This window comes from Astatotilapia calliptera, chromosome 12 (genome assembly GCF_900246225.1).
Source record: "Astatotilapia calliptera chromosome 12, fAstCal1.2, whole genome shotgun sequence".
NCBI lineage: Eukaryota > Metazoa > Chordata > Actinopteri > Cichliformes > Cichlidae > Astatotilapia > Astatotilapia calliptera.
In genome coordinates, this window is record NC_039313.1 from 18,827,030 (window position 1) to 18,851,081 (window position 24,052).

Sequence of the window (24,052 nt, forward strand, 5' to 3'; positions counted from 1 at the left end):
AACTTCTGTACCCAGCTCTTGGTTTTTAAAGTCATTAACGATGTGTGCTGTACAACCATTCCACTCAGGAAAAAGAACAGTTCAAAGAAATCATTAAAAGCACACCATTGATGAGTGTATGTAAACCTTTACTCCTGGCACGACATTTTATTTTTTAGATGACTGCGGATTTAATAAAGAAGGTGCTTTTCATCATGTTGGCTATATGCTGTTTGTTGTGGACAACAAAATCCCAAAGATGAGTATAAGTTTTATATGTACGAATGTTTCACGTGCAAACACTGCTTCGGCTTTCCTTTGTAAACAGGCAAATAAACGGCCCACCCCTGGGTCCTACTGCTTGGGCCTCTCTTTCGCGCATGTCAAGCCACACGTGCATCTCCTGCGTGTTGTGTCGGTCGTTGTTGTGTACCCTTGCGAATTGTGTAATTTGTACACAACTACATTTGGATAAAACTCCGTGGAGGGTTAGAAACTGTCTCTAAATGGGAGGTCTTCAAAAGAAAAAGGTTGGTGTGGGTGTTCGCGTAATGTCGGGCGTCTTATTACCAAAATCTGACTATCCCGTTAGCTAACAGCTAGCTGAAGTTTGTTTTTCTCAAACAGTAGATTCTTCTGGACGCGGATGAGCTTATGTGCCTTGTTAACACAAGTTGAATATGAGCATCTTCCTATGTTTTTCAGTTTGAGAGGGGCTCTGCCACCAACTACATCACAAGAAACAGAGCTCGAAAGAAGTTGCAGCTCAGCCTCCCAGATTTCAGGTAACGTTGCAGTTAGCAATTGTACACGTGTGTGTGTGTGTGTGTGTGTGTGTGTGTGTGTGTGTGTGTGTGTGTGTGTGTGTGTGTTTTAAATCACGATTTAGTCATACCCCGCCGGCACTGTATTAGTTTCTCGTTATTGTATAGTAACGCTAACGCTTTCTGGGTGAGAAAAGGTGCGAGGGCCCATTTATGACGCAAAGTCTTTAAAACTCAGTGAGTGAGTTTATTTTATTTTATTTTTTTTTGGGGGGGGGGGTGCTGTGAAACCCATGCGTTTGTATTGAACAAGGTAGACAATTGTGCAGGGTCAAACAAAAGTGCATTTCTTCTCGGCTCCTGGCTTTTGAGGTCACAACAGTAGTCCAGTCACTAGCATCCTCCTTTCACATCAACGCTCTGCATGTCCTTCACTACATCCATGAATCTTCTCTGTGGTCTTCCTCTTTTCCACCTGCCAGGCAGCTCCTTCATCAACATCCTTTGTCCAGTAATTGTGTGGATGCTTTAAGCATCCACACTATTGAGTTCCTGTTTCTCTTTATTCTTTATACTTTATTATTATTATTATTGTGTGGATGCTTTAAGCATCCACACTATTGAGTTCCTGTTTCTCTTTATTCTTTATTTAGTAGAAAAACTATAATTAATCAGAAATACTAAATTTAGCAGAAATACTAAATTAAGCACAAATCCTATAAAAGCAGAAATAGTATATTAAGCACAAATCTTATAAAATAGCAGAAACAGTATGATTTAGCACAATAGTAATAACTTAAACAGAAAAACTGGAAAAGCAAAATGGACAGCTGAAAAAATGCTGAACATGCTGAGGGTCCCTCAAATATACTTGTTAAATGAAAAAAATTAGCAAAAAAATCTATAACAGCCACACAATCACAAATATGTACACATAAGGAAACACACATGCACAGAGAGACACACTACCAAGATCAAATTCAGTCACCCAGTCTAAATATATTAAATTAGAATCTTAGAATGAGATCATCCCATTAAAAGGCTTTCTCTCTCTCTCTCTCTCTCTCTCTCTCTCTCTCTCTCTCTGTCACACACAGACACACACACACACACAGACACACAGGGAGAGAGAAGTAAGTTTCTAGGTCAGCCTGGGAGCTGCTGAATTTGAATCCACCAATCAGAGTGCCTGTTTACGTTTTCCCGCCAAAAGAGGTGCACCTTTTTACACACGCAGGCACAGAGAGGCACAGGATTATTGCAGCCTACTTTTCATAGTGACGACTCCCCTCAAACAAATGACCATAATTTCCTAACCGTAGGGGCTAGAGCGGTCATTCTTACACCGTTTTGTTCAGAAGAGATGGGGGAATCTTCCAGTGTTAACAATTTATCATTAAAATATGAATTATTAAAGATATTTGACTTGTAATGCAGCATAACTGAGTAGAGCGAAGCAAAAACTGCCTTGACTTGCCCTCAAACAACGGTTTGTAACTTGAAATCTGTTTGGAGTATCGATATCATTCTTTCACCGTAAGAGACAGCAGGCTTTGGTGAACAATCATGGAAATTTTCAGGTCGCTGTGGAAATCCAACAAAAAGTTATGACGAGAGAAAAAAGTGGTTCATTTCCAGACTTTGAAATCTGAAGAAATCTGAGCGAAGGACGAATTTCCTACCCTCAAACAAGTCCAACTCATTTCAGAACGGTAATAGGTGAGAAAGAAATTCTTGAATTGTGAGCGTCAGGAGTGTCTGAAGATATACCGGGACAAGCCTCATGTCTTAACTTTGCTTCGTTAAGGAGATATGACGATTCGAATATGCCTCTCATTACAGAAATGCAGCGGTGATTTTGAACAAGCTCTCCATTGACTTTATATGGACAGTTTTCTGACCTTGTGTTAGTCTGAGGAGATTTGCGAAAGTTCTATGAATACCACAACAATGATAGTGACATTTTCTGAAAGCCAGCAAAAATGCCTACGTTTTGATGTATAATTTGTGGAAGTTGAGTGAAAATTGAGCAAGTAGCAGGAAGTTGTTCGGACATGAAGAGAAGACTGCAAAAGCTTCAGTGACACACTGGAAGCCAAGAGCATAGCAACCATAACAACGCATGTATTTTGTGAAAAATCACAATTTTGCAACTCAAAACTTTAAGAGGCATAAAAGTAAAACAGTAAAAGATTTGAAAAAGCTGAATCATACCTGAATAGCCCAATAATTTGTGAACATTTTAAAGTTTGAATGGTTGTTCTAGGTGAAAGTATGAGGAAGTAGTTAAGTTTCAAAAACAAGCAAAATTTAGCAGAATTTTGGAAGATTTCCATTCATTTCAATGGGACAAATTAAAGGAAAAAAGTGGAATATTTTAAAAAGTATAATAGTTAAAAATAGCAAAAATCATAGCAGAAATTAGCAAAAATAGTTGAATAGTTTAAAATTTGAACGGTGAAAATCGGCTGAAAATTGTGGAAGTAGTTTAACGGCGAAAAGTGTACGGAAACACCCAGAATAATAATAATAATAATAATAAAGAATAAAGAGAAACAGGAACTCAATAGTGTGGATGCTTAAAGCATCCACACAATAATAAAGAACTAGAAAAATTTGCATTTCCTGCGAAAATGCAGTGTGGATGCTTAAAGCTGAAGCTGTATGCAAAAAGTAGCTGAAAAAGCTGAAAAGTTGCAGAAATTGTAAAAACTTTGCAGAAGCAAAAGAACTTTGCTAAAATGGAATAACTTAGCAGAACTGCAATATCTTAGAGGAAACATAATACTTGGCAGAAATACAATAGCATAGCAGAATTTAGCAGAAATATTGTAACTTGCCAGAAACATGATAACTTCTCAAAAATACAAGAATTTAGGAGAAATAGTATAAGATAACAGAAAGAATATATTTAGCCAAAAATACTTAAACATTACAGAAACACTATGATTTAGAAAAATTGTACAACAGAACAGAAATATTGTGATTTACCAGAGACACTGTGATAAACTATGAATATTGTAATTTTAAATTAAGACTGTTTTAGCACAAATATTATAATTTGGCAGAAATACTATAATTTAGCAGAAATACTATATTAAGCACAAATCCTATAAAAAGCAGAAATGGTATGATTAAGCATAAATACTACATTTAGTAGAAATACTTTGTTTTAGCACAAATCCTATAAAAAGCAGAAATACTGTACTATGATTTAGTAGAAATCTTATAAAATAGCAGAAATAGTATATTAAGCACAAATCTTATAAAATAGCAGAAATAGTATGATTTAGCACAATAGTAATAAGTTAAACAGAAAAATTGGAAAAGCAAAATGGACAGCTGAAAAAATGCTGAACATGCTGAGGGTCCCTAAAATATACTTGTTAAATGAAAAAAATCAGCAAAAAAAATATATAACAGCCACACAATCAGAAATATGTACACATAAGGAAACACACATGCACAGAGGGACACACAAACACAGGCTCTAATCCAGTCAACCAGTCTAACTATATTCAATTTAAATCCTACAATGACATGCTGCCAAATACGGGTAGGGTTCTCTTTCTCCCACTAAACAAACACACACACACACACACACACACACACACACACACACACACACACACACACACACAAGATCCAATTCAGTCAACCAGTCTAAATATATAAAATTTAAATCTTTCAATGGGATCATCCCATTAAAAGGCATTCTCTCTCTCTCTCTCTCTCTCCCTCTGTCACACACACACACACACACACACACACACACACACAAACACACAGAGAGAGAGAGAAACAGGATTTTTGCAGTCTTTTTACTGGTCTGTGACAGTGTATTAATTTGTAGGGAAAAAAAATGTTGACCAAGGTGGAATCGAACTGGCGACCTTTGGTTTGCAGACCCGTGTCATTACCAACTGCGCCACTGGGAAAGAGGGCGGGCGCCTTGAAAAACAGGTTGATGAGCAGTCAGAATTAGATCGCGGTGAGAGGCGAAAAACGCCGTTTTTTGGAGTTACAAAACGTTGTGTAACTCAAAAACTAGGTGGACTAGAAGCATAATTCTTCTACTGGCTGAATCAGCGGACTTTGGTGTACTTTGACTGCGATTTTCATTGCTCTATGTACAACCGTCGCTGAGATATGACGAGAGAGGAAACGGGAGACCTCAGATATGATTGATGCACAGAGAGACACACTACCAAGATCAAATTCAGTCACCCAGTCTAAATATATTAAATTAGAATCTTAGAATGAGATCATCCCATTAAAAGGCTTTCTCTCTCTCTCTCTCTCTCTCTCCCTCTCTCTCTCTGTCACACACACACACACACACACACACACACACACACACACACACACACACACACACACAGGGAGAGAGAAGTAAGTTTCTAGGTCAGCCTGGGAGCTGCTGAATTTGAATCCACCAATCAGAGTGGCTGTTTACGTTTTCCCGCCAAAACAGGTGCACCTTTTTACACACACAGGCACAGAGAGGCACAGGATTATTGCAGCCTATTTCTCATAGTGACGACTCCCCTCAAACAAATGACCATAATTTCCTAACCGTAGGGGCTAGAGCGGTCATTCTTACACCGTTTTGTTCAGAAGAGATGGGGGAATCTTCCAGTGTTTACAATTTATCATTACAATATGAATTATTAAAGATATTTGACTTCTAATGCACCATAACTTAGTAGAGCGAAGCAAAAACTGTCTTGACTTCCCCTCAAACAACGCTTTGTAACTCGAAATCTATTTGGAGTATCGATATCATTCTTTCACCGTAAGAGACAGCAGGCTTTGGTGAACAATCATGGAAATTTTCAGGTCTCTGTGGAAATCCAACAAAAAGTTATGACGAGAGAAAAAAGTGGTTCATTTCCACAGTTTGAAATCTGAAGAAATCTGAGCGACGGACGAATTTCCTACCCTCAAACAAGTCCAACTCATTTCAGAACGGTAATAGGTGAGAAAGAAATTCTTGAATTGTGAGCGTCAGGAGTGTCTGAAGATATTCGGGGACAAGCCTCATGTCTTAAAGTCGCTTCGTTAAGGAGATATGACGATTCGAATATGCCTCTCATTACAGAAATCCAGCGATGATTTTGAACGAGCTCTCCATTGACTTTATATGGAGAGTTTTCTGACCTTGTGTTAGTCTGAGGAGATTTGCGAAAGTTCTATAAATCCCACAACAATGATAGTGACATTTTCTGAAAGCCAGCAAAAATACCTACGTTTTGATGTATAATTTGTGGAAGTTGAGTGAAAATTGAGCAAGTAGCAAACAGTTGTTCGGACATGAAGAGAAGACTGCAAAAGCTTCAGTGGCACACTGGAAGGCAACAGCATAGCAACCATAACAACGCATGTATTTTGTGAAAAATCAAAATTTTGCAACTCAAAACTTTAAGAGGCATAAAAGTAAAACAGTAAAAGATTTGAAAAAGCTGAATCATACCTGAATAGCCAAATAATTTGTGAACATTTTAAAATTTGAATGGTTGTTCTAGGTGAAAATATGAGGAAGTAGTTAAGTTTCAAAAACAGGCAAAATTTAGCAGAATTGCAGAAGTTTCCCATTCATTTCAATGGGACAAATTAAAGGAAAAAAGCTTAATATTTTAAAAAGTATAATAGTTAAAAATAGCAAAAATCGTAGCAGGAATTAGCAAAAATAGCTGAATAGTTTAAAGTTTGAACGGTGAAAATAGCACAAAAATTGTGGAAGTAGTTAAACGGCGAAAAGTGTACGGAAACACCCGGAATAATAATAATAAAGAATAAAGAGAAACAGGAACTCAATAGTGTGGATGCTTAAAGCATCCACACAATAAAGAGAAACAGGAACTCAATAGTGTGGATGCTTAAAGCATCCACACAATAAAGAATAAAGAGAAACAGGAACTCAATAGTGTGGATGCTTAAGCATCCACACAATAATAATAAAGAATAAAGAGAAACAGGAACTCAATAGTGTGGATGCTTAAAGCATCCACACATAATAATAATAATAAAGAATAAAGAGAAACAGGAACTCAATAGTGTGGATGCTTAAAGCATCCACACAATAATAAAGAATAAAGAGAAACAGGAACTCAATAGTGTGGATGCTTAAAGCATCCACACCAAAGAAAATAAAGATAAAGAATCAAAAACAGGAACTCAATAGTGTGGATGCTATAAAGCATCCACACAATGCTGCAGGGCGCGGGTGTAGTTACATCATAAGGTTACAAAAACTGGCTTTAAAATGACTAGTGGTAATAAAAACCGAGACAGGCGGACAGTGATCACGACTTTTTTTAGGGGCTTGTTCAAATGGAATAGAATAAAATACAAAGCAGTAAAACATGTTAAAAACCCAACAGCCTTAATAAACGCAGATACCCAGAAGCAGGGTTCATGCGGCATCACTTAAAGATTGGATATCCTACCTGCTGTGAATGTTTTAATGCAGTATAGTTGTTGTTGTTGTTGTTGTTATTATTATCACTTGTCACATTCTGTTTCTGACAGTTAAAATAAAATAACATTCATATAAGAAATAAAATTGTTTCGTGTAAACTGTATATGGTGTTCAGTAGGCCTATACTATTGTACTTTAATGTCGGTCATAGGGGTGGTACTTCAAGAGCCATATATTTTATGAGGGGGTACTCGATGTGAAAAGTTTGAGAAACACTGCGTTACGCCTGGGTTGGACCTCCTTTTGCTTCAGAGTTGCCTGAAATTTTTATGCCATAGATTCAACAATTGGGGGAAACATTCCTCAGAGATTTTATGTGCATTTGTCTGCTGCTCAGCCCTGGTGCAAATCTCCCTATCCACCACATCCCAGCGGAGCTCTATTGGATTGAGATCTGCTGACTTCTATAAGCTATTTAAGTGCATTGAACTCATGGTCAGCTCAGGTTGAAAACAGTTTTAGATGATCTGAGCTTTGTTTCATGGTGTGTTATCCTGGTGGAAGCAAACATCAGAAGATTGTTACACTGGTCATAAAGGGATGAGCATGGTCAGCAGCAATACTCGGGTAGGTTGTGGGGTTTAAATGATGACCAGTTAAGGGGCCCACATTATATTTCGCCACTGAGCTATTGATACAAAGAAGCATGGAGCCATGCTTTCATGTTGTTTACACGAAATTGATGTGATGCTCTTCTGCCATGGTTGTAATAAGTGGTTATTCAAGTTTCTGTTGCCTTGACATCACCAGCCTGGCCAGAAAGAAAGGTTGCTGCCATGTGATTGGCAGATTAGGTATTTGCATAAATAAACTGTTATGGTGTCTGTAATAAAGCAACTTGTAAGTGTATTAATTTAACTTACACATACAGTACACTTAACATGAGGTCTTGCCCTATATCATTTCAGACACTTAATTAGAGCTCAACATGTAGTCTACCTAAAAGCATTCAGTATGCTAATAGAGAAATTGTGTAAACTCATGTTTTTAAAAGCCTCATGCTTAAAAACTTTGACTAAACTAACTAAATCTATTAAGTACTGTTATTTCATACTATTTGAGCGAGATTACAGTGTTTCTGCAAAAACATGTTTGAGGGGTGGAAATCTGTCCTCTCATTTTTCAAACTCCGAAAATTAAGCCATTTCTTCTCTCGTCATGTCTCCGCGACGGAGATACAAAGAGCTATGTAAATCGTAGTCAAAGTACACCAAAGTCCGCTGATTCACCCAGTGCAAGAATTATGCTTCTATCCCACCTAGTTTTTGAGTACAAATTTATACACTATCACAGACCGGTAATTCATATTGATAATTTATTACAATTCTGCAAAGTTTTATGATTTTAGCAGCTTTTCTAATATGGACCTCACATTCTTGTTAACAGTCTATGGCAGAAATACATACAAGTACACAGCCTGATGAAGCAGACAGAAGCAGTACCTCTGATTGGTTCAGCATTTTCACCTCTTATCAGCACAAATCTCAGCCTCTTCTGCTGTTTTCATTAGAATTGTAAGCTTTTCCACCTTTTTTCAGTTACGTGAGAACCAGTTTGGCTCAATGAGTAGCTGAAAAATGTCAGCCTCTTCTGCTGTTTTAGCAGGATTTCAGAGTTCAGCTTTTTCACTTGTTTTAAGCACAAATTTCAGTTTCTTTACCTCATTTCACAACAAAGTTCTTCCTCTTCACCTCTTTTCTGCTAATTTGAGCTTCTGCTCCACAGTGCACATTGTCCCTCTCATCATATCTTTGCTTGTGACCAGAACTCATTTGGCTCAGAGGGTAGGGCATCTGCCGTGAGACCCGGTGGCAGAGGTTTGAATCCTACCTGTGACAGTTGCTACACATGTTCCCTGCTTGCATGCGCTCTGCTTTCTTGTGTGTCACTGCTCTCCAGTGTGTCATTACACATACAGCCATCTTCAGCAAGTACTTCTGCTTCTACACCTCTTTTCAGCTCATCTTTTTGCTTCTTTGCCTCTTTTCAGCAGAAATTCTTCTGATTCACCTCTTTTCTGCCAAATGTTTAGCTTTTTCACCTCTTATCAGCACAATTCTAAGCAGCTTCTGCTAATTTCACCACAATTGTCACTCTCTCCACCTCTTCTTTGTGTGAATGAGTTTGGTGCAGTGAGGTGAATTGCCGCCTTTAGACCAGAAGGGCCAGGTTCGAATCCTGCTCAGGGCAATGTTTTTTGTTGTTTTTTTTTCAACTTTTTCAGCTTTTTTCAGCAGACATCTTCAGCGTTAAGGCATCCACACAGCATTTTCGCAGGAAATGCAAATTTTTCTAGTTACTATTGTGCTAAATCAAACTATTTCTGCTATTTTATAAGATTTGTGCTTAATATACTATTTCTGCTTTTAATAGGATTTGTGCTTAATATAGTATTTCTGCTTTTTATAGGATTTGTGCTTAATATACTATTTCTGCTTTTTATAGGATTTGTGCTTAATATAGTATTTCTGCTAAATGTAGTATTTATGCTTAATCATACTATTTCTATATATTTCTGCCAGGCAGCCAATCCTCTGTGCGAACTCAGACACATATCACATATCAGGGCCTGCACGGCTTCCCAGCCAGCCAATCATGTCTGAGGTCTTCCGTTTCCTCTCTCGTCATATCTCAGCGACGGTTGTACAAAGCGCAATGAAAATCGCAGTCAAAGTACACCAAAGTCCGCTGATTCACCCAGCACAAGAAATATGCCTCTAGTCCACCTAGTTTTTGAGTTACACAACGTTTTGTAACTCCAAAAAACTGCGTTTTTCGCCTCTCACCGCGATCTAATTCTGACTCCTCATCACCCTGTTTTTCAAGGCGGCTCCTCTCTTTCCCAGTGGCGCAGTTGGTAATGACACGGGTCTGCAAGCCAAAGATCGTGGGTTCGATTCCACCTTGGTCAACATGTTTTTTTCCCTACAAATTAATACACTGTCACAGACCAGTAATTCATATTCATCATTTATTACAATTCTGCAAACTGTTATGATTTTACCAGCTTTTCTAATATGGACCTCACATTCTTAACACTCCATGGCACAAATACTCTTCCCTTTAGGCTCTGTGTATGTGTGTGTGTATCAATATTTCTCCCATTTTAAAGTATTACTCCTCTATAATTGTATTTCTGTTAAATCAAAGTACTTTTACTACATCTTAGTACTTCTGCTCAATCATAGTATTTCTGCTAAATCATAGTATTTCTGCTACTTTTTGGTACTTGTGCTAAATACAGTATTTCTGCTAAATCATACTATTTCTACTATATTATATTTTTCTTTCTAAATATAGCATTTCTGCTATATAATTGTATTTATGCTATGTTATAATATTTGTGCTAAACCAGAGTATTTGTGCTGAAACATAGTATTTCTGCCAAATGATAGTATTTCTGTCAAATTATAGTATTTGTGCTAAAACATAGTATTAATTTAAAATTACAATATTCATAGTTCATCACAGTGTCTCTGGTAAATCACAATATTTCTGCTAAGTTCTGCTATGCTATTGTATTTCTGCCAAGTATTATGTTTCCTCTAAGATATTGCAGTTCTGCTAAGTTATTACATTTTAGCAAACTTCTTTTGCTTCTGCAAAGTTTTTACAATTTCTGCAACTTTTCAGCTTTTTCAGCTAGTTTTTGCAGACAGCTTCAGCTTAAAGCATCCACACTGCATTTTCGCAGGAAATGCAAATTTTTCTAGTTCTTGCTGCTATCCTTCTGCCACAAATCACCCCTGACTCTCATTTCCATCTTTTCCACCCTCCCTGAACTCTCTTCTTCACTTCTCTTGTGCACTGTTGCTTTGGATGGTTGACCCCAGCATTAAAACTCATCCTCTTTCACTGCGTCTGCTCCTAGTTAGTGAAATGCAAAGAGTATTAATGCAGCCTCGAAAGTGAAGCAAAATTTAATTAGCACATCAGTAAAAACATTACCATCAACAAGAAAGAATGTATTGACACCAAAGTTAGTGAGACAAAGTTATGTTAGTAGTTAGTAATGAATCTGCACCTAGTTATATTCTCTATGATCAACACTATATCCATAAATCACATCTGACATATAATGTGCATAAATTAATTTAACAAGTAATTCTGAGGTGTCTTACATCTTCAGTGAATGTGATCAGAATATTTAGCAGTGGTTGGTAATTTCAAAATAAATCCATGGTTCTGAAAGTGTTACTCTCCATGCCAATATTACTTTTTTTGGGTGTTTTGTTTTTTGTAAAACCAGCAATTCAAATGTAACAATATTTAAATTTTCAAAGATGGACCAATCAACTATTATTTTTTTCCCCCTAATACGATTTTTATTTATATATATATATATATATATATATATATATATATATATATATATATATATATATATATATATATATATATAAATAAAAAAAAAAATTTTTTTTTTTTTTTTTTTTAAATACCATCATAGCAACTTACTTTTCTCCAAGTTTGTTCCAAATCTCGATTTCCAGCCTTTCTCAGAAAGGTGCCTTGTTGCAGACAAATAATTTCTCTTCTCTGATTTTCAGGCGACTTTGCATTCTCAAAGGCATATACCCTCATGAGCCAAAACACAAGAAGAAGGTGAACAAGGGATCTACAGCCCCAAGGACCTTCTACCTGCTCAAAGACATCCGCTTTCTGCTCCATGAGCCAATTGTTGGAAAGTTCAGAGAGTACAAGGTATATTACATAAGAAACCAGTACCTTAGTGTTCTTTACCTCTATAAAAAGGATATTTAAATCACTTTGCTTGAATCAGTTTTTCCTCATCATGTCTTTGGTTTATCGTTTGATTTCAATTTGGTTGACAATCTTTTTGGTACCTGTGTTATTTTCAACATTTATTTTTGTCTTGTAGATATTTGTGCGTAAGCTTAAGAAGGCTTATGGAAAAACAGAGTGGTCTGCAGTGGAAAGACTGAGAGAGAACAAGCCAACCTATAAATTGGATCACATCATCAAAGAAAGGTGGGGTGGTTATTCTTCACACTGAACATAAGAGGGCATAGTTGATCTCTTTTTCTTTTTTTTCTCTGCCACTATATGAATTAAATTGAAATTGTAGGGTAACAGTAGAACAGAGTCTTTAGGAGTCTGTCAGTATCTATTTTTTTTTTTTTTTTTTTTTTTTACAGCTTTTAACATGCAAGTTATCTTTGTTTTTTATTTTTATTTCAAAGGTAAGATGTTTTTGTCAAAACAAAACCTCATAAATATTGCTTGTGCTTCTTTGTTTGGCAGGTATCCAACCTTCATTGATGCCCTCCGTGATATCGACGATGCCCTCTGCATGTGCTTCCTCTTCTCCACTTTTGCTCGAACAGGAAAATGTCATGTGCAGACAATCCAGCTGTGCAGACGCCTCACTGTGGAGTGGATGAACTATGTGATCGCATCACGTTCTCTCCGAAAGGTGCAAGTTCACCAGCCTGTTATTGATCTGACTCTGTGAGAGTTGGTTGACCTGTGTTCTGTAATGTGCTAAACGTTTCTGTTTTGATAGGTTTTCCTCTCCATCAAGGGAATATATTATCAGGCTGAGGTGATGGGACAGCTCATTACATGGGTGGTGCCATATCAGTTCTCCCATGATGTAAGTGCAGTTTGGCAAATTGCAGTCAACAGGGACAGTGCTAATAATAAATAGTCACTTTATTACTGTTGGGTTATAATGTAGGTTGCCAGGCCAACATTGTAAATAAAAAATTGTCCTTAATGTCTTACCTGCTCATTAAGAATCAGAAAATGTGTGGCACTTATGAACAAGAAAACTGACTTTGCTGATGGCTTTAACTTGTGAGCAGCCTGTCTGTTTTAAAATTAGAATATACTAAAAATTATGTTGGAAGTGACTCTGATTGAACTCACACTTATAAATATATCACTGAAATATGGTCAAACTAATATTTGTTTCTCTTTCAGCACCCCGTTGATGTTGATTACAGAGTAATGGCAACATTCACAGAGTTGTACACCACTCTGCTGGGCTTTGTCAGTTTCAGGCTCTACAGTTCCCTCAACTTGGTCTACCCACCAAAGGTATCGTGGACTGTAATATAAAAAAGGATTTATGATAAATTGATCATATGTAACCAGACCTGCCCTCAGTTAATATTGCCTCTCATTTTGCAGCTGGACAGTAATGGAGAGTCAGAGCCTAAGGAAGAGAGTGAGGATGACTATGCCATGAATTCAGAAAGTTACTTAGAGGTGAGTCACTTTGTTTTAAACAGTGTAAAAGACCTCTGATGTCTTTTGTTTGTGGTGCTCATTACATTGAAAGGAGGCTTGTTGGTTATCCAGAGTGACAGAATAAATTCACTTAAACCATCCAGCATAAAGCAGCGTTGGATTTTTGTTAAAACTATATCACCACTTCAGTGGCAGAGAGAACTCGGTCACACAACTTCTCCAGGAAGGATAGCAAAAGCGTTGTTGATGCTTTTTGGGAAAAAACATGTCCCAGGTGACCTCTAAAACAAGCTTTTAAAGCACAGGGTACGTTGTTTTCCTGGCTTCAGCAATCTGTAAAGACAATGCATTCTGTTATTCAAGCAGGAGTCGTCTTTATTTTCCCTCAGCTTTACTGAGACATAAAACTGGGATATGTGCTAATGTGCATTTATAAAGTTTAGACTTGTGCTCTGCTGAATATGATCCATATTCCTTACTAGGTTATATCCAGTGGGGTTGTCATTGGGAGCTCAGGGGGAGCTCTTTATTGAATAGTTAGCTGTACTACACAGTGCTTCAGAGGTTCAATAACCCCCTACATGCACTCACCCGCTCAGTCAGCCAATGCATTTACACTGTAGCATTAACAGGAACAGTTAAGAGTCATGCAACAATAACAGATGTAAATAACACAAGTTTCCTCGCTTAAACGGCAACACATGTTCCCAAGGCATGATTGGAGATAACTAGTCACTCCCAACACGCCATGATACCATGTTCTGATTGAGGGATTGAATTAAAACGTACAACTCTGCTATCACTTCTGACATAAACGAAGACAAAACTAAACAGCAGTGGCTTTGTAGGGTTGCTGAAGTTGGGCTAGCTGTAGGACTGGGCGCTATATTGAGGTTTTTTTTTGTTTGTTTTTAAATATCGATATATTTTTATACGAGATAAGATGTGACAATATCCTTTATATCGATATAGTCTATGTTACGTTATAATTATACTTGTGGAGCCGCAGGTTTGCCTCTCTTGCGTCCACTTTTGTCTCTACGCAACGTTACTCGGCCTCGCTTCTCTCCTTCACTGAACACAACTCCCCCTCCCCCATCGCTTCACCTGCAGGCAACAACAAGATGGACACGGCAAATCTCCGTTAACGAGTTACCGTGCATCGCCCCGCACATGGGGCTGGACGGCGTCAACGTGTTAGCGAGCTAACCGTGCTAACGAGCTAATCATGCTAACGCCTAAAATCCTTTCATTTTCTCAAAAGTTGACAGCACGCCTTGTGTATGAATTCTGTGCTTGATGACCACAAACCAATTTTATGTGGTACACAGCACTCAGCAATCTGTCAAAAAATGTTTTAATATGACTTTGCTAAGCTACGGAGCTGCACCGCTTGATGGATTGTCGGAGCATTACGGCTACCGTAGTCTGGAGCCTCGCGGAGTAATACGTACTGTGCTTCAACGTAGTATAGACCCTGTGCACGAGAAAATGCTAACTTCCTGGTTTGAGACCGGATGTAGGGTTGTAAATTTCCGGTAGCTTTACTTTGCGGTCAATCGCTACTGCGAAGATATACTCCAAAATCATGTCCAAAACTCAAAAACTGAAAGATCGCGTTAAGTTACAAAGAGCAGAAGGTGGGAACACTCACCACTGTTGTGTCATTAAAAAAAAATCTAATGATCAATTTTGACGTTTAAAGAGTTTAGATGATCAGTTGTTTACATCACTCAACACAAGCAGAACTGCATTACTGCAGCAGAAGACACATCGTCCACATTCAGAAACACATCTCTGTACAGTGACTGGTCTTATGATTTAAACAGGCAAATGTTCAGCATTCAAACTACAGGTGAAGAATAGTCAAACCAGATGTTTCCCCCGTTATGTCGATATCAGCTAGTCAAGTGTAGTCGCTATAACGCGGTTCACCTTTCACCTCGCTGTTTCACAGATTTTTTTTTTTTTTTTTTTTTAGTGCAAGTTTGCATGCTTATTTTTTTTTTACGTCACATTGTATCCTGCGTCCTGATCGCTGCAGACGATCTCCTCCGTGACGTCTCTCCTGTACAGTACAGAATCGCTGCATCGATCCCTAGCAGTGTGACTCTGAAGTGCAGTGCTGTATGTCCACGATGTCCATGAAAGGTTTTGCACTGTCAAAAAATAAAATTGGCTACTTTTTTTCACCTATCGCTGGTTATTTTTAGAACATAACACCCGCGATAAACGAGGGACAGCTGAGAAATATAACATTTGAATCCCTTTGCTCTGAGGCGCGGGGGTAAAAAATATCGACAAGTCGATGAACATCATTTACAGATATATTGGGTAAATGCTCAAGACATCTATAGAAATGTAAATCGCCGCTTGATTCATTCATTTGCTTAACTTGTTTTGGACCGTAAACAAGGCGCGAATAGGACACCGGAAATCAAGCTCCCAACAGGAGTTTCCGCACCAGAAGTAGCATATGTTAACGTGCACATAGTCTATTACCGTATTGTGTGTGTATAAGGACCATAAATGGCACGAAGCGGATTTCAAACTCCAGGCTGTCAGTCACGCAGTAGAACTTCGGAACAGAGCAGCTGCGAAATGTGTCTCTTTGTTATTATGCTCAGCATCTTTTAGTTTACATTTTGACTGCACAATTGTGAGCTTTTTGTTGTGCACAACAACAACATTGTTTTCTTTTATTTATCAAGCATTATTATTTAATAATGTATTTATTTATTTTTGAGTAATTTTTTTTAATGTACATATATGCTGTATGTTACCAAAAGTGCCTGTGTGACATCTGGGACACAGCTTTGACTAAGAATTCTCTTTTCTTACTTTATGACTTTAAAAAAAATTATTGAGATATATATCGTATATCGCCATCCAGCTAAAAAATATCGAGATGAATTTGGGGCCATATTGCCCAGTCCTACCTAGCTGGTATATAATGATATACTATGTGGTGGCCAGCTACACAGCTATGGTTAGCATAATATAAACACAGTGAAGCTGGAGGATGAATGCTAACATTTTCCCACTCGCTACAAGCTAACGTGAGGGTTCCTGATGGTTAGGGACAAATGTAACCGCACGGCAGGATGTTGTAAACCAGGGGTCCCCAATCCCAGTCCGTGAGGGCCGGTGTCCCTGCAGGTTTTAGATCTCACCCTGGGTCAACACACCTGAATCACATGATTAGTTCTTTACCAGGCTTCTGGAGAACTTCAAGACATGTTGAGAAGGTAATTTATCCATTTAAATCAGCTGTGTTGGATCAAGGACGCATGTCCTTCAGGGACACCGGTCCTCGTTGACTGGGATTGGGGACCCCTGCTGTAAACGGACCAAACTTCAGTCAGGAGAACAACTGCGATAATCCATCCACAATGCGAGGTTAGTCATTAATATATTGCTGCATGGGCTGGGGTGTAGTTACATCATAAGGTTACAAAAACTGGGCTTTAAAATGACTAGTGGTAATAAAAACCGAGACAGGCGGACAGTGATCACTGACTTTTTTTAGGGGCTTGTTCAAATGGAATAGAATAAAATACAAAGCAGTAAAACATGTTAAAAACCCAACAGCCTTAATAAACGCAGAGTACCCAGAAGCAGGGTTCATGCGGCATCACTTAAAGATTGGATATCCTACCTGCTGTGAATGTTTTAATGCAGTATAGTTGTTGTTGTTGTTGTTGTTATTATTATCACTTGTCACATTCTGTTTCTGACAGTTAAAATAAATAACATTCATATAAGAAATAAAATTGTTTCGTGTAAACTGTATATGGTGTTCAGTAGGCCTATACTATTGTACTTTAATGTCGGTCATAGGGGTGGTACTTCAAGAGCCATATATTTTATGAGGTGGTACTCGATGTGAAAAGTTTGAGAAACACTGCGTTACGCCTGGGTTGGACCTCCTTTTTGCTTCAGAGTTGCCTGAATTTTTTATGCCATAGATTCAACAAGTTGGGGGAAACATTCCTCAGAGATTTTAGTGCATTTGTCTGCTGCTCAGCCCTGGTGCAAATCTCCCTATCCACCACATCCCAGCGGAGCTCTATTGGATTGAGATCTGCTGACTTCTATAAGCTATTTAAGTGCATTGAACTCATGGTCATGCTCAGGTTGAAAACAGTTTTAGATGATCTGAGCTTTGTTTCATGGTGTGTTATCCTGGTGGAAGCAAACATCAGAAGATTGTTACACTGGTCATAAAGGGATGAGCATGGTCAGCAGCAATACTCGGGTAGGTTGTGGGGTTTAAATGATGACCAGTTAAGGGGCCCACATTATTATTTCGCCACTGAGCTATTGATACAAAGAAGCATGGAGCCATGCTTTCATGTTGTTTACACGAAATTGATGTGATGCTCTTCTGCCATGGTTGTAATAAGTGGTTATTCAAGTTTCTGTTGCCTTGACATCACCAGCCTGGCCAGAAAGAAAGGTTGCTGCCATGTGATTGGCAGATTAGGTATTTGCATAAATAAACTGTTATGGTGTCTGTAATAAAGCAACTTGTAAGTGTATTAATTTAACTTACACATACAGTACACTTAACATGAGGTCTTGCCCTATATCATTTCAGACACTTTAATTAGAGCTCAACATGTAGTCTACCTAAAAGCATTCAGTATGCTAATAGAGAAATTGTGTAAACTCATGTTTTTAAAAGCCTCATGCTTAAACTGTTGACTAAACTAACTAAATCTATTAAGTACGCACACATTGAGGTGTAAATGCTAACACTTGTGCTTACCTTGTTTTTGATTTTGTAGAAACTGTCAGCTCTGAGTGCCAGTCTGGCACGCGTGGTTTCTTCTGCAGATGAGGAGGAGGCTCAACTGGACCAGTTTCCCAGTGAAGGGGTAAGAAAGCTAACTTGCAAAACACGACACATCACATGTATCTTACGATTTACTCAGGCAAGGCATAACTATTTGTTATTGAGAAATATAATCAAAACACACAGATCACCACTTCATGCATAATGCCTCTTATAAATCTATGGACGTGTGTGCGATACTGTGGTGTCATGGTAAATTGCTCAGGTAAAGTTTGTAGCATGCGTGCTCGTTGGTTTTGTCTGCTTCCACTTGTCTTTGCGCTAGGATGATGTCGGCATAAATGTGCAGTCATATTCGTTGTGTCCCCACCAGTGCTGTCAGTAGGGCTGGGCCATATTATACCGTTCACGGTAATACCGGTATAATGTTAGGCAACGATAGGAAAATGAAATATCGCGATAGAATGGGAGTAAAACGCGCATGCGCAGTGCCTTTGTTTTCATATGCACATGGCCGATTGTTGAGTGAAACAGATGAACCAGAATTGGTTTGTAAAAATGGTGCAACTTCCGTGATGTGGAACTGGTTTGGTGTTTGTCCGTCAGATACACAACAAAGCACATTTTTTTGCAGAACATGCAAGCGGCCGTTGTTATTGTCATATTTGTCGGACTAAGATGCTCTTAAATCTGGGAGTAATCTGGGTCCTAAACTCCGTATGCTTCAGGTCAAACAACACTGCAGCATCACTTAGAGTTAAAAACTGTCTAAATTCTTTCATCTTTAATAAAACGATCAGCATTGCTGCTTTACCAGGTGTAACTATAAAGTTTAACTTCCAGGCATCCATGAAAACAAAAGTTATTACATTTAACGGAGTTAGAAGTTAGCAGGAAGCTAGCGGAAGTTAGCTCGCTAGTTTCGCTAGTTACCTAAGCATGATATTGCATGTTCTGACTGAGAGATTTCTGAAAAAAATCAAACGTACAGCTCTGCTATCACTTCCAACATAAATGAAGACAGGAAACTAAACAGCAGTGATGTTTGTAGGGTTACTGAAGTTGGGCTAGCTGGTATATAATGATGTGCTACGTGATCGCTAGCGACACAGCTATGTTAGCATAACATAAACAGTGAAGCTGGAGGACGAACACTAACACTTTTCCACTTATAAAAGTTAACGTGAAGGTTCTTCATGGTTAGAGACAAATGCAATCGCATGGCAGGATGCTGTAAACGGACCAAACTTCAGTCAGGAGAACAACTGAGATAATCCATCCACAATACAAGGTTAGTCATTAATATACTGCAACAACATGGGAATAGAGCAGCTGCCAGAGAATTCAACATTAATGAATCAATGGTACAGAAGTGGAGGAAGCAAGAAGAATGAGTTTAATAAAGTTTGATTTATCTGACTGCTTTGTTTCGCTTAATGTGCCTTATAATCCCGTGCACCTTATGGTCCGAAAAATGCATACTGCACACTAGGGCTGCCACAAACGATTATTTGGATAGTCGACTAGTCACCGATTATTTTTGCGATTAGTCGACTAATCAGATCATCATCCATTAGACGTAAAACTACAGCTTATTGCACCAGCAGCATCTGCTCTTATATAACTATCATTAGCTTACAGCTTTAAGTGTTTAAGGTCTGTGCTAACTAGTGATGGGCAGATGAAGCCCCATGAAGCACTGAAGCTTTTCATCCAATTGGTTCACCCCAACGCGAAGCTTCATGAAGCTTCATTTGCTCTAGCAGGACACCTACTGGACGTAAAAATAATAGCTGGCATGAATTTGAAGAGTGTGGCATTTTGCACACAGCCTGTAAATGTCAACAACAAAAGGAGTGTGTAAAACATGTATATTGTAGTGATGGCAGTATACTGTGTATATTTATAGTGGCAGTATGGGAAATGATTATTTGGAAATGCTTGAAATGGAAATGATCATTTACTGTGAGGTGAGGTGTGGTTGGGGTGTGGACAGTAGTTGTGCTTTTGTAACGTTGAGGTATGGACAGCTACACACTGAGGCTTTGAGCCTCAGTCCTGCCTGTTCACATTTTATTCTGTAAAAACTAAATTTTCACTGCTTTTACGACCTTTTTAGTGGGGAGAACATAGCTAGGATTTAATGATTTAACAAATCTTTTAAATCCTTTGTCCTCCACAATGCTAAATGGCTGTGAGTCCTCAATCACCATGCTGACCAGGTCTTCATCTATTTGAGATTGTTCTCCTGAGGAAAGACAATAAAGACAAAGCACAAATATAAATATCACACACGTAACTTATTACAGTTGTATAATATTGTTATATAATTTAGTAACATTACTGCATCCTATATTATCATTGCATTTGATGGCTCACCTGGTCTTGCTCCACAATCGGTGTTCCCCTTATTCTCATGCAAAGCTCTGTAGTGCCTAAGCATGGATGAGGTGTTGTTGTTATATCCCAGCTCCCTGGCACATAGCAAACACTTCACCTTGTACAAAAGTAAAGACAGCTTAACATAAATTGTATTGCACCATCAGTATCATGAAAATACATCTTCTGTAGAAATTTACATACCTTGTTGGGAGGAATAAGATCAAAATGTTCCCTCACAGGGGAGGACATCCTCCTCTTCTTAGCTGGCTCCATTCTCTCCAGACTTTCTCTCCTCACTCTCATAAACCTCCAAACGGTCTCCAAACTCACACTAACCGCAACTCTCCCACATTTTTGAATGAAGTCTGAGGGGTTTATATCGCTGTCATAGCTCGCGGCAAAGTTCGAACCACTTCATGAACCAGTCACGTGGTACAGCCGGGCAGCGAGGCTTCGGACGTCATCATTTTCAGCTCCTCCCATAAATGAAGCAAGCCTCGATACGCGCTTCGCGGAAACGCCCCCTCCATTACTCGACACACGCTCCGAAGCCTCGATACAGAACGTCCCATCACTAGTGCTAACTAAAAATAAAGACAAGATGATAGTTTATTGAATTTTAATGAAATTTGCAGATTGTTTCGGTGAAGATTAATAAACTCCTTGCTATCTAAAATATAACAGGACACTGGAGTATATTCTGGAGCATCTCACACTTCTGATAATCAGCTGTCTGCTTGACGTTTATTCAGCTGTGTAAAAACTATAACTTTAATCTCAGACAAACTGATTTACTCAGGAACAAATAAAATACTAAAAAAAAAAAAAAGCCAAACAATAACATTTTAAGTTATCTAAGTGACTCATATATATTTAACCTGAGTAGCGAAAGACGGCGGTGGGTTTGAAAACGATTTGCGGGGAGTCCGGTGTTCTCACGGCGCTAGTGAGCCTAGCCCCCGGCTCGCTAACGAGCTAGTGGGTAACAGATGTCTCCGAAAACGTCGGAGCGCTTTTGAAAATATGTGGTGTCCTGATAAACTGAGCAGATATTTGAGGTTTACACAGCTACATTCTCGCCTGAAAATATGTTAAACGTTTATTTTGTGACCCAGAAAGAATAATAAGAGTAACATTAAAACTAACTAGCTGCCGCCATTGTTGGAAACTGCGCTGGGCCGCGCTATGAATTCTGGGACACAGCTGCTTCTTCTTCTTCTTCTTCTTCGGGGTTTAACGGTAGCTGACATCCTTGTACATGCAATGCTGCCATCTTCTGTTTCAGTCCGTTATTACACTCTTAAATCCTGCCACTTATTCCTGCGTCTTTTGTGATCGTACAAAGTTTCAAACGAAGCGTCGACTATTAAATCAGTCGTCGACGATTTTGATAGTCGACGTAATCGTGACTAGTCGACAAATCGTGGCAGCCCTACTGCACACTGCAGTTTAATGTTGCAAAGCACCTCTTTTTAACTTCAGTGGATATTATACATGGTTATGCTCAGGATATGTCAGCCCATTTCTACTGGAAATGCCTTTTGGTTAAACTTTCAGCAAGGAATTTGCATTTGCACTGTTAAATTTTTATAAAGCTTTAATGTACATAAAAACCAGCTTCTTGTTTATGTGAAAATAAATGGAAGGTTGTCTTTTTGCACTAGTAATGTTGTGGAGTTGTATTTTGTCTCGCATCAATTATATCGTCGGTTATATCGTTATCGCAAATTTTCAAATATATATCGTGATAAATATTTTTGGCCATATCGCCCTGCTCTAGCTGTCAGCGTTAATCTCGTTGAAATGACATTAACGCCATAACGCGGCAAATCTCCGTTAACGACTTACCGTGGGGCTGGACGGCGTTAACACGTTAACAAGCTAACTGCGCTAACGCAGTAGTTCCCACCAATGTAATTGAGCATGTACATGCCTATGTTTACAGGTACTTATAGATATGTTACTTACACAGGGATAGTAGTAGTAGAATAGTTAAATTTATTACTTGCATATTTCCACAACCCTCTATCCATAACACATACTGTGTATAAGTGTACATAGAACCTCAGCTACTGTTGTATATACAGTGGGGCAAAAAAGTATTTAGTCAGCCACCGATTGTGCAAGTTCCCCCACTTAAAATGATGACAGAGGTCAGTAATTTGTACCAGAGGCACACTTCAACTGTGAGAGACAGAATGTTTAAAAAAAAATCCATGAATTCACATGGTAGGATTTGTAAAGAATTTATTTGTAAATTAGGGTGGAAAATAAGTATTTGGTCACCTCAAACAAGGAAGATCTCTGGCTCTCACAGACCTGTAACGTCTTCTGTAAGAAGCTTTTCTGTCCCCCACTCGTTACCTGTATGAATGGCACCTGTTTGAACTCATCATCTGTATAAAAGACACCTGTCCACAGCCTCAAACAGTCAGACTCCAAACTCCGCCATGGCCAAGACCAAAGAGCTTTCGAAGGACACCAGGAAAAGTATTGTAGACCTGCACCAGACTGGGAAGAGTGAATCTACAATAGGCAAGCAGCTTGGTGTGAAAAAATCAACGGTGGGAGCAATCATCAGAAAATGGAAGACATACAAGACCACTGATAATCTCCCTCGATCTGGGGCTCCACGCAAGATCTCATCCCGTGGGGTCAAAATGATCATGAGAACGGTGAGCAAAGATCCCAGAACCACACGGGGGGACCTGGTGAATGACCTGCAGAGAGCTGGGACCAAAGTAACAGAGGTCACCATCAGTAACACACTACAACGGCAGGGAATCAAATCCCGCAGTGCCAGACGTGTTCCGCTGCTGAAGCCAGTGCATGTCCAGGCCCGTCTGAAGTTTGCCAGAGAGCACATGGATGATACAGCAGAGGATTGGGAGAATGTCATGTGGTCAGATGAAACCAAAGTAGAACTTTTTGGTATAAACTCAACTCGTCGTGTTTGGAGGAAGAAGAATACTGAGTTGCATCCCAAGAACACCATACCTACTGTGAAGCATGGGGGTGGAAACATCATGCTATGGGGCTGTTTTTCTGCCAAGGGGACAGGACGACTGATCCGTGTTAAGGACAGAATGAATGGGGCCATGTATCGTGAGATTTTGAGCCAAAACCTCCTTCCATCAGTGAGAACTTTGAAGATGAAACGAGGCTGGGTCTTCCAACATGACAATGATCCAAAACACACCGCCCGGGCAACAAAGGAGTGGCTCCGTAAGAAGCATTTGAAAGTCCGGGAGTGGCCTAGCCAGTCTCCAGACCTCAACCCCATAGAAAATCTGTGGCGGGAGTTGAAAGTCCGTGTTGCTCGGCGACAGCCCCAAAACATCACTGCTCTCGAGAAGATCTGCATGGAGGAATGGGCCAAAATACCAGCTACTGTGTGTGCAAACCTGGTAAAGACCTATAGTAAACGTTTGA

General features: G+C 39.0%; 1 protein-coding gene across 1 annotated transcript in view; it reads left to right on the forward strand.

Moving 5' to 3' along the window:
• The first annotated feature begins 319 nt into the window (after window positions 1-319).
• The window catches only part of pes (pescadillo), a 30,785-nt gene continuing 7,052 nt past the window's right edge, over window positions 320-24,052 (forward strand). Inside the window, exons 1-9 of the mRNA XM_026186974.1 lie at window positions 320-509; window positions 685-764; window positions 11,775-11,928; window positions 12,107-12,216; window positions 12,490-12,661; window positions 12,752-12,841; window positions 13,171-13,287; window positions 13,381-13,458; window positions 18,231-18,320. Coding sequence (XP_026042759.1) covers window positions 486-509; window positions 685-764; window positions 11,775-11,928; window positions 12,107-12,216; window positions 12,490-12,661; window positions 12,752-12,841; window positions 13,171-13,287; window positions 13,381-13,458; window positions 18,231-18,320 — 915 coding nt within the window. The 5' untranslated portion in view covers window positions 320-485. The remainder of the gene's footprint in view (window positions 510-684; window positions 765-11,774; window positions 11,929-12,106; window positions 12,217-12,489; window positions 12,662-12,751; window positions 12,842-13,170; window positions 13,288-13,380; window positions 13,459-18,230; window positions 18,321-24,052) is intronic.